The sequence below is a fragment of the Schistocerca gregaria genome, chromosome 3 (assembly GCF_023897955.1).
Source record: "Schistocerca gregaria isolate iqSchGreg1 chromosome 3, iqSchGreg1.2, whole genome shotgun sequence".
Lineage (NCBI taxonomy): Eukaryota > Metazoa > Arthropoda > Insecta > Orthoptera > Acrididae > Schistocerca > Schistocerca gregaria.
In genome coordinates, this window is record NC_064922.1 from 843910839 (window position 1) to 843928026 (window position 17188).

General features: G+C 44.3%; 1 protein-coding gene across 1 annotated transcript in view; it reads right to left on the reverse strand.

Moving 5' to 3' along the window:
* The window catches only part of LOC126354737 (aspartate aminotransferase, cytoplasmic-like), a 70898-nt gene extending 55380 nt beyond the window's left edge, over positions 1–15518 (reverse strand). Inside the window, exon 1 of the mRNA XM_050004603.1 lies at positions 15350–15518. Within this exon, the coding sequence (XP_049860560.1) occupies positions 15350–15512 (163 nt within the window). The 5' untranslated portion in view covers positions 15513–15518. The remainder of the gene's footprint in view (positions 1–15349) is intronic.
* Between the last annotated feature and the right edge of the window lie 1670 nt (positions 15519–17188).

Here is a 17188-nt window from a genome sequence, read left to right on the forward strand (position 1 = left end):
CCTGGCTCCCAGTGCCTGTGGTAGTTGTTGACAATCTGCCAGCATGTCAGCGTCTTCACTCCACTGGTTGCTCCTTCAGCTTTCCTCATCTGTTCCTAGCAATGTATGTGTACCTCACCGACAGGCTCCAGTCAGTTTTTGGGCGCATTTCCTTGAGCCACTGATGTCCCAGGTTCTAGGAGACAGCTGCTGAAAATTCCCCTCTCCCTTGGATACCCTCTGCATCTACCCCTTCCAATGAACGCCTGCTGCCACTGTTATCTTCTTCTTTGGTTGGCCCAGCCATCCCTAGCCCAAGGGAAAGCTTGCAGGATGTTTTTGCTAGTATCACGATGGCGCCGCCATCTTTTCTGTAAGGGAGAAGGGAGGCTTAGCATCTCGCAGCCGCTGAATACTTCGGCTTTCCGCAACCTGAAAGGAGCGTATTCTTGGCCTGCAAGCTTCAGAAGCTGTTTACACACCTCACAAAATACATAGTATGTTCTGGACTCACAGAAGAACTGTACAATTCGACATGTCGAAATCTGCCCTGAAATTTTTTATACAGGAAGAATAACCGAGAGGAATACACTGTCAGACTGTTCACTGATAAGACTCCTGCAAGTATTTAAAAAACAAACAAACAAAACATAAATACTGAAAATTGCCAAATGCATAGGTCACGAGGGGCTGGAGGAATGTACACCCCTGCCATATCTGTGGCAAACACCGCATGTGCAATGCGGTGGATGCACAGCCTTGGTTGACAGCACAATGGTAAACAGATAACAAAAATGGCTCTGAGCCCTATGGGACTTAACATCTGTGGTCATCAGTCCCCTAGAACTTAGAACTACTTAAACCTATCTAACCTAAGGACATCATACACATCCATGCCCGAGGCAGGATTCGAACTTGCGACCGTAGCGGTCACGCAGTTCCAGACTGAAGCGCCTAGAAACGCATGGCCACACCGGCCAGCAAACAAATAACACAACATGATCGTAATGTGTAAAATGAATTTCAGTTTTCGTTGGTAATTTCTCTGATACAACTGTTTCCAGTTACTATTCACTTGAACTTGCAACTCATTCAATAACTATAAAAATTACCGGTTGCCTTTGCACTTGACGAAGTGTTAATAATGGAGATAAAACTGAATTAATTTTATTTGTGTTTTCTTCCTATATGCTAGCTAACAGCACATGTCTTTGTGCAGGTTCCAAAGTTTCACAGTAAGGTGGGATGCAGCTAATGTCTTCAGCCTTGAATAGGTGAAATATGAAGAATCTGGTATGGAATCGAAACCATCTACTTCTTCTGAAGACCTATGTATGTGTTACATATTAGTTAATTTATTGTATATTCATTGAAATGATGTCGAAGTTTCGTTATAAAGTATGGAAACAGTAGAAGAAACAAGAAATAACTCGATTCCACGAATTGCAGGTCGAACAATGATTGCTGTAGTAATTTAACAAAAACACAGTACCGGAACCATCTTACCCCGAATAAAACATGTAAACTAATAGCTTTTAGTGTCAAAGAAAAGGCTGTAAATTTTTTGTTTAAAGGAAGGAGGATGACTACTCTTACAGTTAAACCACAGTTAAACCTAACAGTTACGACACTTCGTCTCGATTCTGTTGCCTACTACGCCAGCAGCGCCCAAGCGGCCAGTAAGTTAAACTGTTGAGTTAATGTGTGTGTGTGTGTGTGTGTGTGTGTGTGTATTCCTAACGGACCAAACTGCTGAGGTCATCACTCCCTAGACTTACACACTACTTAAACTACCTCATGCTGAGAACAACACCCACATCCATTCCCAAGGGAGGACTCGAACCTCCAGCAGGAGGGCAGTCCGTGACATGGCGCGTCAAACTGCTCAGCCACTCGCCTGGCAAAGCAGTTGAGTTTGCCGCGATCGTGAAAACGGATGTGAATAGTAGTTGTTTATTTTGGTTTGTACAGTGGTTTTACAAATGGGAGTGTAGTGTAGCGCAATGAATTGCAGCAACAACAAGAAGAAGATACCACATCTGTCTCTTTTAGGTTTGCTAAGGACCCTGAGAGGTATATACCACTACCATCATGCTACCAGATTGCGTCTGAATTCGCTTGCAAATTACATGTATATTGATGATTGATGTTTCATTTTAGGAGTAGAAAATGGCTAGTGAATAGCAGACGAGAAGATCTGATGAAAAAACACCCTGTTTACCTTTACAGTAATGTTATGTTTCGTCCGTTACACGTCGAACAAAACCAGTTCATGAATGCAGACAATAATAAACTCGTGTGGAATGCACTTAACCGCATTGTTTCACATTCCAAATAGGCCACCTCAACGGACGTTGAAGAGGGGACTGACACAAAGGTTTGACAATCCCTCTAAAGCTGTAAAACACTCCTATGGCACAAAAACAGCCAGTTCAACTCTCCGTATATCAGAGCCAGATTCATCAGAATCGTCAACACAGACCTGCTTTGACGATCAAGTGGTAAAATTAAGTGTAGTTCAAAAATGGCTCTGAGCACTATGGGACTCAACTGCTGTGGTCATTAGTCCCCTAGAACTTAGAACTACTTAAACCTAACTAACCTAAGGACATCACACACATCCATGCCCGAGGCAGGATTCGAACCTGCGACCGTAGCAGTCGCACGGTTCCGGACTGCGCGCCTAGAACCGCGAGACCACCGCGGCCGGCTAAGTGTAGTTATTCAGGTTTAGAAAACGTATGTGGAGCATCAAAATGTGCAGATCGCTATACTGTTGTGGGACTAGGAAGGTGCCTATCATTTTAAGTACATACAGCAATAGAAACTGTATCAGAAGGATCAAGTTAAGGACAAACAAATTTAGAAGACTATAGGATCCCAATTTTTTTAAAATAAGGTGTCCTTGGCTTGTTGCTAAATCAAATTATCATGCCATCTGCAGAATGGAAAGACAAAACTAAGCTGTTTCCTCTAAATTTATCATATTACAGCACTCTGGCATACAGGCTTTGTCAGAATGATTTATGTTTTCATCAGTGTGTACATTGCAGAGGTGTATGGAAGGCATACAAATAAAATGTGGGCTAAATCGCAATATATTCCACCTTTTAAAGCAGAAGGCACAGCATTTCTCCGATACTGATAAACTATGCATATGTCATTGGATTAAAAGTCTCTAATGGCAAATTTAGCATACGACAGCACTTCTGACAGTGTTATTGGCTTTTAGGTTTTGGGGTTTACTCTCACAGTATATTTCTCCCACTATTTGGCACTTGTTTGTTCCCCTTAGAAGAATATAACGATGAAGGTCGTACTTGTAGGTGACAATGATTAAAACACGATAGGCCTATGGAATGACAAATGGGGCATCGATCCATTTTGCATGTAGAGTTACACATCTGTGCTTCTTATTTTTGAATCTATGTGTTTATATTCCGTTGATAACGTGATAAGCTATAGTTCTATTCAATGTCACAAATGTTTATTCACGAATGTATTGGAACTTGCCACTGGATTCATGAGTTTCATTCATACTTCCACTTATTTTAGAATCATTTTTAGAAACATCCATGTCTTCCGATAGTCCACAGCTCGTGGTCTTGCGGTAGCATTCTCGCTTCCTGCACATGGGGTTCCGGGTTTGATTCCTGGCGGGTCAGGGATTTTCCCTGCCTCGTGATGACTGGGTGTTGTTGTGTCGTCTTCATCATCATCATCATTCCTCCTAATTATGGTCGGAGGAATACAATGGCAAACCATCTCCGCTAGGACTCTGCTTAGTACGGCAGTGCGGGTCTCCCGCATCGTCCCCTACGCTCCTTAGAGTATGGGACCTCATCATCATGTCTTCTGATATTACACAAACTCTTGGAGGCAAAAAAATAATTCAGATATTTCGTAAATCAAGTAGGAAATGGATGCAAAACAAACATCATGCTTACGACGCATATGAAGTTCTCCTTTCTCGCCGCTTGGAGAGCCAGTGTCGCTCCAGCTGTCAAACGTAAACAACTTTTACAGCAGTAAGTGTCGCGACTGTTGTGTTAGACTGTGGTTAAGTTGCGTGCAAAACCAGCTTCGTTTCGTAAAATCTGAATGTGAATTGTAAAACTGGAACAAACATGTATGGTACACGAAGTACAAGTTACACATCAAACTGAAACTCGAAAAACTGCTAAAGTAAAACTATTCGAAAGTTGTAGAACTGTTCGCCAGAGTCAGTCTACCGTTACCATGTGAGATCTATGGATCTGGCCGCTCTGAACTGCAAGTGAGATTAACATTACTGTCTTTCAGATTCTTCGACCTATCTAAACAGATTCAGGGAATTATACCAGTCGCGAAATTAAGATATTTAGTTGAAGTAAAAATGTAGAGGAGATTTGATTAATAGATAATACTATAGAGAAATTGTAGCTGAGCTAAAAACGAAACATCTTATTATCCCCAAAATCCTTTCCATAAAGCCAGACAGTCACGTGTCATGCAAGAACTGCGTGTAAACTGCACTTTATCATTTCTAGCGAAAAAAGAGAATGTCACTTATACAGTTGAATGCTATAACACTTTTGTATACAACAATGCAATGGATTACGGTTTCCACAGCTTTATACCTGTCTTCAAGAACCTTAAGGCAAATTAGGACCAAAAATTTAAAAAAAACGGATTTCTCAGTTGCAATAATACAATATTATAATCAAAGTAGGAAAGTCTGGAAAAATGGAAGAGAATAATTTTCAGTATTGCATCATGCAATATAGGGATACAGACCGATGAAGAATATCGAATACACTATCAGTAAGTAGAGTAATACCACTTTGTTGAAAGCGATTAAATGAGATGTTTGCTCATGAACAGAGCACAGTGCTTACTAAACAGTCAGAGAGAGTTCACGTCACTCTCGCTGGTTAGTGTTGTTGTTGTGAACGATAGCCACCACTGAGCGCCCCCCCCCCCCTACTCTGGCAGTGTGGAGGTGTGGAGCATGGGGTAGGAAACAAAGGAGCAGTGCTGAGGTCAATGAGGTGAAGTGGCGGTTGATTAACTTCAGGTGTTGTGTATGGTAAGTTTGACTGACCATCCGCATCATGACTGGCCTGGAAGGAGAGCGTGGCTGGACTGTTTCTTGCAGGTGTGAATCTCTTCTGGCCAAGCACGTCATGGCTGAGATAGGAACCAGGAACAGCTGGAGCATTTCTCATAGGCGATGAAGTGCAGATGCACCAGTTTTACCATTAATGACACTTTTGCGAGACATGACTGAGCTAATACTCGAAGTCACAGTGGGTGTCATACAGATGCTGAACAGCTGGTATATCTGTGTCTGATGTGGGAAACATACGATGTGTCAACACAGGACGTCGGTGGTGCGACTGAAGAGAGAAGGGATGGGGTGTCGATGGTGAGGATATCAGCATGTGGAGGCTACATGTACCAAACGGACTCTGATTCGATCAAAGTGATGGTGTATGTTGAGAGGATGTTGTAATTGTCGTGAGTCGCTAATTTATTAGACAGTGCGAACTTTAATGGGTGAAGCCTGTGCAGTGACTGTCTGTGATAGGCTGGAGGCCGAGATGAGGCAGTTGTTATTAGTGGAGTGAAAGAGGACTGAGTGATGTGCGGAATGTTGAGGTGACTAGGATAGTCTTCTCGAATAGATAAACCTGTTTTGAGTACTACTGAGTAGTCACAAATGGAGCTACACTCACACGCAGATGTGTCAGCATATGGGGTGTGGTCGCACATCATGAAGTCATTTGTTTTGAAAGGCTGCCAGTCACAGTGCCAAGCTGTTCTGGGGTTGTACACTGTGTGAGGCTGATAGAAACGGAATTATCTGGGTGGAGCAGAATCAGCTGTATGTGGTGGCTGTGTGGTTGTGGCACACTGTGCCAACTGCAGTGGAGACTTACAGTGTTAGATGCTGATAGTAGTGGCTCTGCCACGGTGAAGCAGTCTCAGCCACATTTGGTCTTTGTATGAAGGACACAGTTTAAATCACTGATCATAACAAAGTGATAATAGAACCTGGAAAACAGAAGGGCCACTCATCTGTGAAGAACGTGGACAGCTGCCAATGATTTGTGGGTGTAGATATTGACAAAGTGTGTGTCGGAGATGGTTACAGCTATGCCCCAGCCAAATGAGAGGAGTATTGTGTCTGTGACTGGGGTCTCTTCACATGTGAAAAAGGCCATTCTGCACCCTGAGTGATTGCCTACAGATGTGTATGAGTCATAGCTATAGATTGTTGGTAGTGTGGCAACACAAACTTCCTGAAGATGGATGGCATCAAAGTGAGAGCCCTGAAGTACACATACAGGAGCTATAACTTTGGCGCAATGCTGATCATGTTGACGTTCAATGCGGCGAACCATTATACCTGTTCTAGTAGTTGTGGATGTGTGTCTGCCATCGCTGGGAGCAGTGTGGGAATGGGACTGCAAGGATGGTCCCACCAGCCATCATGTGTCGAGTCTGATATTAATGGGCAGCCTTGTTCGGGAGGGCAGGCAGACCCAAGGAGGAGACGTTTCGTCTTCCATGCCATTACTCCATACCGCTGTGCCAAGTGTCTGTCGAATGCCCATGCGAGAGGGATCGTGAGGGATTGGCAGCGAGACAGATGTCGCAACCTGCACACTTGTTGCCCTTCCAGCAAAACGAGTTGGCCATCACTAGTACATGGGACTGTCAGCAGGTCGGACTGCATTTCCAACTTCTTGGATAAAAGTTTTGTGGGGACCTGTGGGCGAGGGGCGATGATGTTTGCGCCGACGTGGCGGAAATTGTTTGTGCACAAGTTCCTCAGTGGGGAACAATCAGGTTTCAAGGCCTTGGTTGGTACAATGAAGGAGTAAAGGGTGTATTGTGGCACCTGTCAGGAGAGTTCTGTAGTGGCCATGTCGTCAGATGAACTGAAGGTTCAAAAAAATGGCTCTGAGCACTATAGGACTTAACATCTTAGGTCACCAGTCCCCTAGACTTAGAACTACTTAAACCTAATTATACTAAGGACATCACACACATCCAAGCCCGAGGCAGGATTCGAACCTGCGACCGTAGCGGTCGCGCGGTACCAGACTGAAGCGCCTAGAACCGCTCGGCCACAACGGCCGGCTGGACTGAAGGATGGTGGGATGGCAGGACATGATGATCGGAGAGACCATGCAACGGGCTGGGCAAAGCTGTAGGCGTGGCAAGGACTATTGCGTAAGTTACTGGTAGGGCAGTCAGCCTGTATTGCACGAACATTTCTGAAAATGTGAGCTGGATAGTTTCGGAATTGTACACATCCTTAGGCAAAATGTTCCTGTACGCTGCCATTGGGTCAGAGCTCCGCAATGACAACGTATGCGGGTTCTGGAATGGCAGATCGAATATCTGTATCGTTCGTACCCTGAGACCGGCGTGATAGACCATATCTGGCCCTACGCTGCCGTCGGAATGTCAGAAATATAGTCCACGGTTCGCTTCCTGTAGCGCCCTGTCACACGCTGCGTCGTTAATCATCTTGACATACTGCTACCAACTATGGACAGGAGGATTCCTATTAGACCTTGCGGTGGTATGTTAACGTAGTCGCGAGGAAATCGTTCGACGTCGAGGGCATTGGGTCGGGCGAAGTCTGAACAGAAGACGAAACGTAAAGTCGTTTTGCAAATAGCTGTACGCCATGTTGACTTAGCAGCGGCCGAAGTAAACCCAAAACGCCGGACGTGTGACCGAGCGGTTCTAGGCGCTTCAGTCTGGAACCGCGCGACCGCTACGGTCGAAGGTTAGAATCCTGCCTCAGGCATGGATGTGTGTGATGTTCGTGGGTTAGTTAGGTTTAAGTAGTTCTAAGTTCTAGGGGGCTGATGACCCCAGATGTTAAGTCCCATAGTGCTCAGAGCCATTTGAACCGTTTAAAACGTGACACATGCCAGCTAGCGGAACGTTGGTGTATTACCGCACCGTAGTTCTGCCGGCGGCAGGCTGGCTGTTGAATCACTTACTTCCCACATTCTTGCAGCAGCTGGAATGCAGTTTTAGGTGCAACCAGTCGAGGAATACGCTTAATCTCTCTTGTGATTAATCGCCTGTCTCTTTCATTTAGCTCTTGCCCGCGCTTTCTTTAGGAACAGAGCTACGCGATTCTCTTCGTCAAATAGTCACGTAATATCCTAATCAGTAGGGCCTGCTTCTGCACACACGCATTAGACTTGCAATGTCTCTGAGACTGCATTCTTCGCTCGGCGAAAGTTGGCAAATTGTCGCTGCTCTATCGTAGTGTCTCATTGTGACCTTGTATTCCAGTAGCTCGCAAACAGCGAGTGGGGTCGGGGGGGGGGGGGGGGGGGAGGAGGAAGAGTGGGAGGAGTGTGTGACAGACATAAACGGGAGCGCAGACATCTCAGAAGAAAGCAGAAACATGCGCTTAGACAAATCAAAAATTTTATATTTCTATTACAGTCAGCTGGTGCATTTTTTGTAGAGTTGGCATCAGGTTTGCCTTGTACGTCACCGAGCTATTGCGAATACAACACATTCTTCAATCTGCGCTCTGCATTCTTAATACAGTACTACGCTTGTTGTGCTCTATAGAAGTAAACAGCAGTTTTGTTGCTTTTGTAGGCTGAGTAACAATGTCTGCTAAAAGAAGATTGTGACTGTATTATGGATGGATTCACGTTCGTTGAAAAAGACAACGTGCAGTTACTACCAGATTAGATTAGATTAATACTCGTTCCATAGATCATGAATACGACACTTCGTAATGATGTGGAATGTGTCAGGTTAATGAAAGATGTCTGTACAAGATATTACATTACACAAAATATTGCATTACACTAATGCTTAAGTTAGTTTTTTTTTCCCTCCCTTAATTTATATCTAAAAATTCAGCCAATGAGTAGAAGGAGTGTCATCTAGAAATTCTTTTAATTTATTTTTAAATGTTGGTTAACTATCTGTCAGGCTTTTGATGCTGTTTGGTAGGTGACCAAAGACTTTTGTGGCAGCATAATTTACCCCCTTCTGTGCCAAAGTCAGATTTAACCCTGCATAGTGAAGATCATCCTTTCTCCTGGTGTTATAGCTATGCACACTGCTATTACTTTTGAACTGGGCTGGATTATTAACAACAAATTTCATAAGTGAATATATATACTGTAAGGTTACTGTGAGTATCCCTAGATCCTTAAATAGATGTCTGCAGGATGACCGTGGGTGGGCTCCAGCAATTATTCTGATTGCACGTTTTTGAGCAATGAATACTTTTCTACTCAACGATGAATTACCCCAGAATATGATACTATACGAAAGCAGTGAATGAAAGTAGGCATAGTAAGCTAATTTACTGAGATTCTTATCACCAAAATTTGCAATAACCCTAATAGCATACGTAGCCGAACTCAGACGTTTCAGCAGACCATCAATGTGTTGCTTCCAGTTTAACCTCTCATCAATGGACACACCTAAAAATTTTGAAAATTCTACCTTAGCTACAGACTTCTGTTCAAAGTCTATATTTATTACTGGAGTTGTGCCATTTACTGTGTTTTATCAAAATTTAAAGAGAGTCCGTTTGCTGAGAACCACTTAATAATTTTGTGAAAAACATCATTTACAATTACATCACTTAGTTCTTGGTTTTTGAATGTTATTACTATTCTTGTAACATCAGCAAAAAGAACTAACTTTGCATCTTCATCAATATGGAATGGTAAGTCATTAATGTATATCAAGAACAGTAAATGACCTAAGACCGAACCCTGTGGGACCCCATACTTGATAGCCCCCCAGTTTGAGGAGTCAGCTGCTGTATTAACATTACATGAATCACTTATTTCAACTTTCTGCATTCTTCCAGTTAAGTATGAATTAAACCATTTGTGCACTGCCCCCCTCAAACCATAATGATTTAGCTTATCTAAAAGAATTCCATGATTTACACAGTCAAAGGCCTTTGAGAGATCACAAAAAATACCAATGGGTGATGTCCGGTTATTCAGAGAATTTAATATTTGATCAGTGAAAGCGTATATAGCATTTTCTGTTGAAAAGCCTTTCTAAAAACCAAACTGACATTTTGTTAGTACTTTATTTTTACATATATGGGAGGCTACTCTTGAATACATTACTTTCTCAAAAATTTTTGATAGAGCTGTCAGAAGAGAGATGGGGCGATAGTTGTTGACATCCGACTTTATGCAATGGTTTTACAATGGCATATTTCAGTCTATCGGGGAAAACACCTTGCTCCAAAGAGGTATTACATACGTGGCTGAGAATCCTAATTATCTGTGGGGAACAAGCTTTAAGTATCTTGCTGGAAATGCCATCAATTCCGTAAGAGCTTTTACTTTTCAGTGAGTTTATTATTTTACTGATTTCAGAGGGAGAGGTTCGTGGAAATACAGTTGTTTCAAACTGCACAGGTATGGCCTCTTCTATTAGAAGCCTTGCCTCTTCTAGTGAAGATATAGATCCTACATTCTCCACAACATTTAAAAAATGATTATTGAAAATATTTCCAATAACTGTTTGTTATGTGTCATGATGTCCTCAGTCACGTCTTTTGTGGCTTGTACGTCTTGAAAGTCATCTAATAACAGCTCACCCAGCGTTGAAATATAAACACAGCATTTTCGTTGGAAAAAGAAATTCTTTAAATCGCATGAAACTAGACTAGCCATTATGAAAACAAAAACTGCAGTCGCCTGAACATGGAAAGTGATCTTGATGTCTTGTAACTAGTTTGAAACCTAACATTCGAGAAGACACGCAAGGGAAAATAATTTGAGCCATCTCATTGTCGTTCTGAGTTTTTCTTGCGACTTTCATCAGATAAAAAAACAACGTTGAATGGGGAAAAGTGTTGTTCACGTGAAAACACTATCGTTAGGTATTTAAGTAACACAAAAACGTCACTGTTTTCGCTACCAAGACTTTTGAAAGACTATAGTTTTATGTTGCTCTACATTTTACTAAAGTGTGTACTGCATATTATTGCCAAATAAAGTTTCTCGAACAACGAGGTAAATAAATAAATAACATAAAATAAACACACTCAAAGACGAAAAAACATGCACCACGAAGGAATTATCCGAATGGTCTGAAATCGGTAGATGTGACGTCCATGTACTTCGGAGAAGCGTAGGAGTGTTACTTCTGGCGTTACAGTGCGAGGTGTCATCGGATGTCACTTTAGGTCACGGCTGATGGTTATCGAGCGACCCATGAAGGAAAAACAGTGTATCACAGACATTCTGCAACCTCACGTGTGATGCCTCGTGTGACAATTTCGTGTTGCCATTTCTCAACAAGACTCGCACAGGATATTTGTCTGCATGAATTGTCTGCGTGATGTTGAGGTACTGCCGTGGTTGATAAGATTTCCAGATCTGTCCTCAGTAGAACGTACAGCAGTGGAAATGAGTAAGGCATAGACATCTGCAGGAAAATTAACACAGTCGGTTGGAACAGTAGTGAATACTGTATATGGAATAGTATGAAATCTAGTATAACGACAAATGCAGTCAGATGTCATCAGTACAGTGTGTAACAAGACGTCAACGATTCAGTTGGTGGAGGGTGAGCTCGGTGTAAATGCAGTCGGCTCTGTCCTTTATTAGTGAGAGCATAAGTGCGTTTACACTGAAGATAGGAAACTGACACCATTAGCGATAGTGTGTGTTGCGTACCTAAGCCACGACTGCGACGATGTCACGTGGAAAACAGGTATCATCAGATGAGAAGGCAAAACTTAGTGCGTACAAGTAAATGGGACTTTCTAATCAGCCAGTCGCCAAGAAGTGGAAACGTTCGAGTGCGGTGTTGATCATTTCGTTACATTGGGCGCACTATATGGACAGAACGGTAAATTTGGGCTTAGCAGTAAATTATTTGGGAAACAGTTATTTTTGCGCAAAGCAAGGGCAACAAACTGTTATTCTTCTCAATTCGTTGCTGATTTATAGTCGTCAGTAACAGCCAGACGGGTACGACAAATTTTGTCAAATGACAAACAACTTGCATTCAAGAAATGGTCCCAAACAGTTGTTCAACATCCAAATGTGAACAGGCTAGATTGGAGCTTGCTGAAAAACCTATGTCACGGACTTCAGAATGGGATAATGAGATCTTCATTGACGAGAAGAAGTTCAGTTTTGAAGGGTCGGATGAATTTCATTGTTATCGGCATGATTTGAGAACAGAGCAGCAGGTGAGAACGACCAGAAAATTTGCGTGGTGGAAGTGTTATGATTTAGGCAGACCACTGCGCTAAAGGTAAGTCACGCATTGCTTGGGTGAACACTAGAATTGACTGTAACTTGAACGCTGAGATGCTAGAAGCAGAATGAATTAGAACCTATGTGAAAGAAGGGGACGAAAGTCTAACATTACAATAGAATAATGGGTCTGTGCGTGTTTCTGCTACAACCAAAAAGTTTTGCCCTGGCCTGCAGTAGCCCGGACCTGAATCCCATGGAATACCTTTGGGGAATACTTGCAAGGCGTATCTATGGAATGGAAGGCAATTTGAGGTCGGTTGCGAGAAAAGTGCAATACGAGAAGAGTGGGCGACAACTTCATTGCGAGAACTACGAAGCCTAACAAAACCCATGCCGACTAGAATTTTTCTGGTAATTAGGAAGAACGGAGGTTGGACAAAGTATAACACAACAGGGCAGTGAGTGCCTTTATGCCAATTTCCGTACAGGAAATGCAAACGCCTTACGTTGTTACTCGTGTTGAGAAAGAAACTATATAATTTTGTCATGATTGCTTATGTCTCATATGTATCTACAAGTTTCGTAGTAAATTCGACAGAAGTATTGTTCAGATACTGTACTATTACCAATTTCCACTACTGTACGTGGAACCAGCAATACCGAGGATGTCAAGGACTTGTTACAACAGTTATGGGCCATTTTGCCTCAGGAGAGGATACAACGATCTTATCCTTTTCTAATCGAACCAGAGCATGCTTCCCTCAATGAGATATTGTTAGGTGGGGTCATATTGCCAAGTTCTTTCGAATTTTGACTCGATTTTCTAATCACTGCAGTAACTTTACATACCCTCTCAACCCGCGATGTTTTGTTTCGTTTCCTTGCCCCCTTCCGGGCGATTGACCCCCCCCCTTTTTTTTTTTTAAAAAAAAAAGAAAAACCAGGCAGTGTGTTGAGGAGCGAGGAGCGCCAGGTTAGCCGAGCGCGCTAACGCGCTGCTTCCTGGACTCGGGTAGGCGCGCTGGCCCCGGATCGAATCCGCCCGGCGGATTGACGACGAGGGCCGGTGTGCCGGCCAGCCTGGATGTGGTTTTTAGGCGGTTTTCCACATCCCCCTAGGTGAATATCGGGCTGGTCCACACGTCCAGCCTCGGTTACACGGCTCGCAGACATCTGAACACTTTCGCACTATTCCATGGATTACACTAGTCGCAGACAGTTGGGGTACACTAATTCCTTCCCGGAGGGTACGGGGTGGTGGCAGGAAGGGCATCCGGCCTCCCCTTCAACTAACATTGCCACATCCGATTAACCATGCCGACCTTGCGTATCCGCGGGAAAAACGGCACAAGCAAAACAAGGAAAGTGTGTTGAGGAGCGGTGCGTGACGGAATACTGCCTGCAGCATCTGGTACCGGCTTATTTACCTAACAAGGGAACCTCCCCATCGCACCCCCCTCAAATTTAGCTATAAGTTAGCACAATGGATAGGCCTTGAAAAACTGAACACAGATCAATCGAGGAAACAGGAAGAAGTTGTGTGGAACTATGAAAAAAATAAGCAAAATATGCAAACTGAGTAGTCCACAAGCAAGATAGGCAACTTCAAGGATGGTATGAGCTCAGGAGTGCTGTGGTCTCGTGGTTAGCGTGAGCAGCTGCGGAATGACAAGTTCTTCGTTCAAGTCTTCACTCCAGTGAAAACTTTACTTCCTTTATTTTCGCAAAGTTCTGATCTGTCCGTTCGTTCATTGACGTCTCTGTTCACTGTAATAAGTTTAGTGTCTGTGTTTTGCGACCGCACCCCAAAACCGTACGATTAGTAGACGAAAAGACGTGCCTCTCCAATGGGAACCGAAAACATTTGATCACAAGGTCATAGGTCAACCGATTCCTCCACAGGAAAACACGTCTGACATATTCTATACGACACAGGTGACGGCATGTGCGTCCCATGACAGGAAAATGTTGTCGACCCACCTAACTTGAACACTTCGCGAATGGGTAAAAAGATTCTTCTACGTTGTCCGATTTAGGTTTTCTTGTGGATATGATAATCAAAAAATGGTTCAAATGGCTCTGAGCACTATGGGACTTAACTTCTGAGGTCATCAGTCCCCTAGAACTTAGAACTACTTAAACCTAACCAACCTAAGGACATCACGCACATCCATGCCCGAGGCAGGATTCGAACCTGCGACCGTAGCAGTCGCGCGGTTCCGGACTGAGCGCCTAGAACCGCTTGACCACCGCGGCCGACGGATGTGATAATCACTCCCAAAAAAGTGATGAAAACATAAGAGTTTGTCACACAAACTGCAACAAATGAATGCAACAGTTTCAGAGTTGCACAGTTTTCCCTGTGCTCTGTCAAAACATATGTTTTTAACGTTTTCAAATTTTTCCGTGTGTAGACCGTCAAATCCTGCATATGTCCAAGCAAATCTGAACACGTCCTGGAATTTTGGAGAGCGAAGTTGATTATGTGTGAGTGCCTGAACTTTGATAATTGACACGCGATCACGTAAACAATACTGCACTGTGTACCTGTGCAGCTTCGCAAAATCATAGAATCTTTTCACAAAGTATTTCACTTGCCGAAAACCAAACACATCTAACGGTTGCACAAAAGGTGTACAACCTGGAGGAATGGTAATCACGTCTACTCCCACACTAAAATTGTACAATGCCTGATTGTTCTGTCCTGTACAGCTGTCAAGGAGTAAGGCAAAATCTTTATCCGCGTAAGGAGCAATCACACGTTCATTTAGTCTTTTCTCCATTTTTCCTGACGCACTGCAATTCACAATAACATTCGGCGTTTGCCCTATTCACCTGTTGCTGAACTTGCGGTCCAAATACACTAAATACACAAAAAATTAAACTTTTCACTCGAGGTAAGACTTGAACCAAGGATCTCCCGTTCCGCAGCTGCTCACGCTAACCACGGAACCACGGCGCTTCTGAGCTCGCGTTATCTTTGATGTTGCCTATCTTGCTTATTTTTTTCATAGTTCCACATAACTTCTTCCTGTTTTCTCGATTGATCTGTTTTTCAAGGCCTATCCACTGTGCCAGCTTATAACTAAATGTGAGGGGGGTGCAATGGGGAGGTTCCCATGTAAGACCTCTGCCGGACTCACCGCCGATGCCGAGGTCGACCTTGCTTGGGTGGGGGTCGCGCGCGAAGCCCGCCACCACGCTGAAGATCTCGAGCGGCAGCGCCGACTCGACGGCACGAAAGACCGACGCGGACGCCGACGCCTTGGCAGCCAGCGAGCGCAGCGCCCATCCGCTCGGCCTCATGGCGAACACTGCCGCCGTTCGCGCAACGCGGCAGCCACGTGCTGCTGTTTATCTGGGGAGGGGGCATCGCGACCGACCGCGCGTGGCCTTGGCGCCACACACGGGCCGCGCGGTTCGGTGGCCCACTTCTTCCGCGTGTATTCTCAGCGTGTCGACATTGGGAAATACACGTGGCCTTACCGCGTTTCGAGACCAGCGCCATAGAGTGCATATCGAGACAACCAAGCGGCGTCCTTATTGTTTATTAGTTAGATGTCCGCCCCCGGTAGGTGAGTGGTACAGCCGGCTCGGTAGCTCAGCGTGTTCGGTCAGAGGGTTAGCTGCCCTCTGCAATAAAAAAAAACTGAGTGAATGGATCAATAGCGAACTTCAATGCGCGTCACGGGACGTCCGCCACGAACAATTGCAACGAACCATAACGAACAAAATGAGATTTGAACAAAAAAAAAAAAAAGTGGTGAGCGCGACAGACTGTCAATCCTAAGAGCCCGGGTCCGATTCCCGACTGGACCAGAGATTTTCTCAGCTCAGGGACTGGGTGTCGTCAGAATGAGATTTTCACTCTGCAGCGGAGTGTGCGCTGATATGAAACTTCCTGGCAGATTAAAACTGTGTGCCCGACCGAGACTCGAACTCGGGACCTTTGCCTTTCGCGGGCAAGTGCACTACCAACTGAGCTACCGAAGCACGACTCACGCCCGGTACTCACAGCTTTACTTCTGCCAGTACTGGGTGTCGTGTTGTCATAATCATCATTTGATCCCCATCGACGCGCAAGTCGCCGAAGTGGCATCAAATCGAAAGACTTGCACCAGTCGAACGGTCTACCCGACGGGAGGCCCTAGTCACACGACATTATTATTATTATTATTAGATAAATTCAGTTCTCGTTCCACAGACCCAAAAATGAGATGATTCTCGTCGGTACGGAACAAGTCACAAAATCTAAAATAAAAAACGTAAAACGTCTGAATCTCAGTGCCCCGATCATTTGTTACGAGATTATCAAAATGCACTGAAGCGCCAAAGAAACTGGTATAGGCATGCGTCTTCAAATACAGGGATATGTAAACAGGCTTAATACGGCGCTGCGGTTGGAGACAAGTGTCTGGCGCAGTTGTTAGATCTGTACTGCTGCTACAATGGCAGATTATCAAAATATAAGTGAGTCTGAACGTGGCCTTATAGTCGGCGCTCGACCGATGGGACACAGCATCTCTGAGGTTGCGATGAAGTGGGGATTTTCCCCTAGGCCGGCCGGGGTGGCCTAGCGGTTCTAGGCGCTACAGTCTGGAACCGCGCGACCGCTACGGTCGCAGGTTCGAATTCTGCCTCGGGCATCGATGTGTGTGATCTCCTTAGGTTAGTTAGGTTTAAGTAGTTCTAAGTTCTAGGGGACTGATGACCTCAGAAGTTAAGTCCCATAGTGCTCAGAGCCATTTCAACCATTTTCCCCTACGACCATTCCACGAGTGTACCCTAAATGTCAGGAATCCAGTAAAACATCAAATGTCCGACATCGCTGCTACCAGAAAGAGATCCTGCAAATGTGGGACCAACGTCGACTAAAGAGAATTGTTCAAGGTGACAGAAGTGCAACCCTTCCGCAAATTGATGCAGATTTCAATGCTGGGCCATCAACAAGTGTCAGCGTGCGAACCATTCCACGAACCATC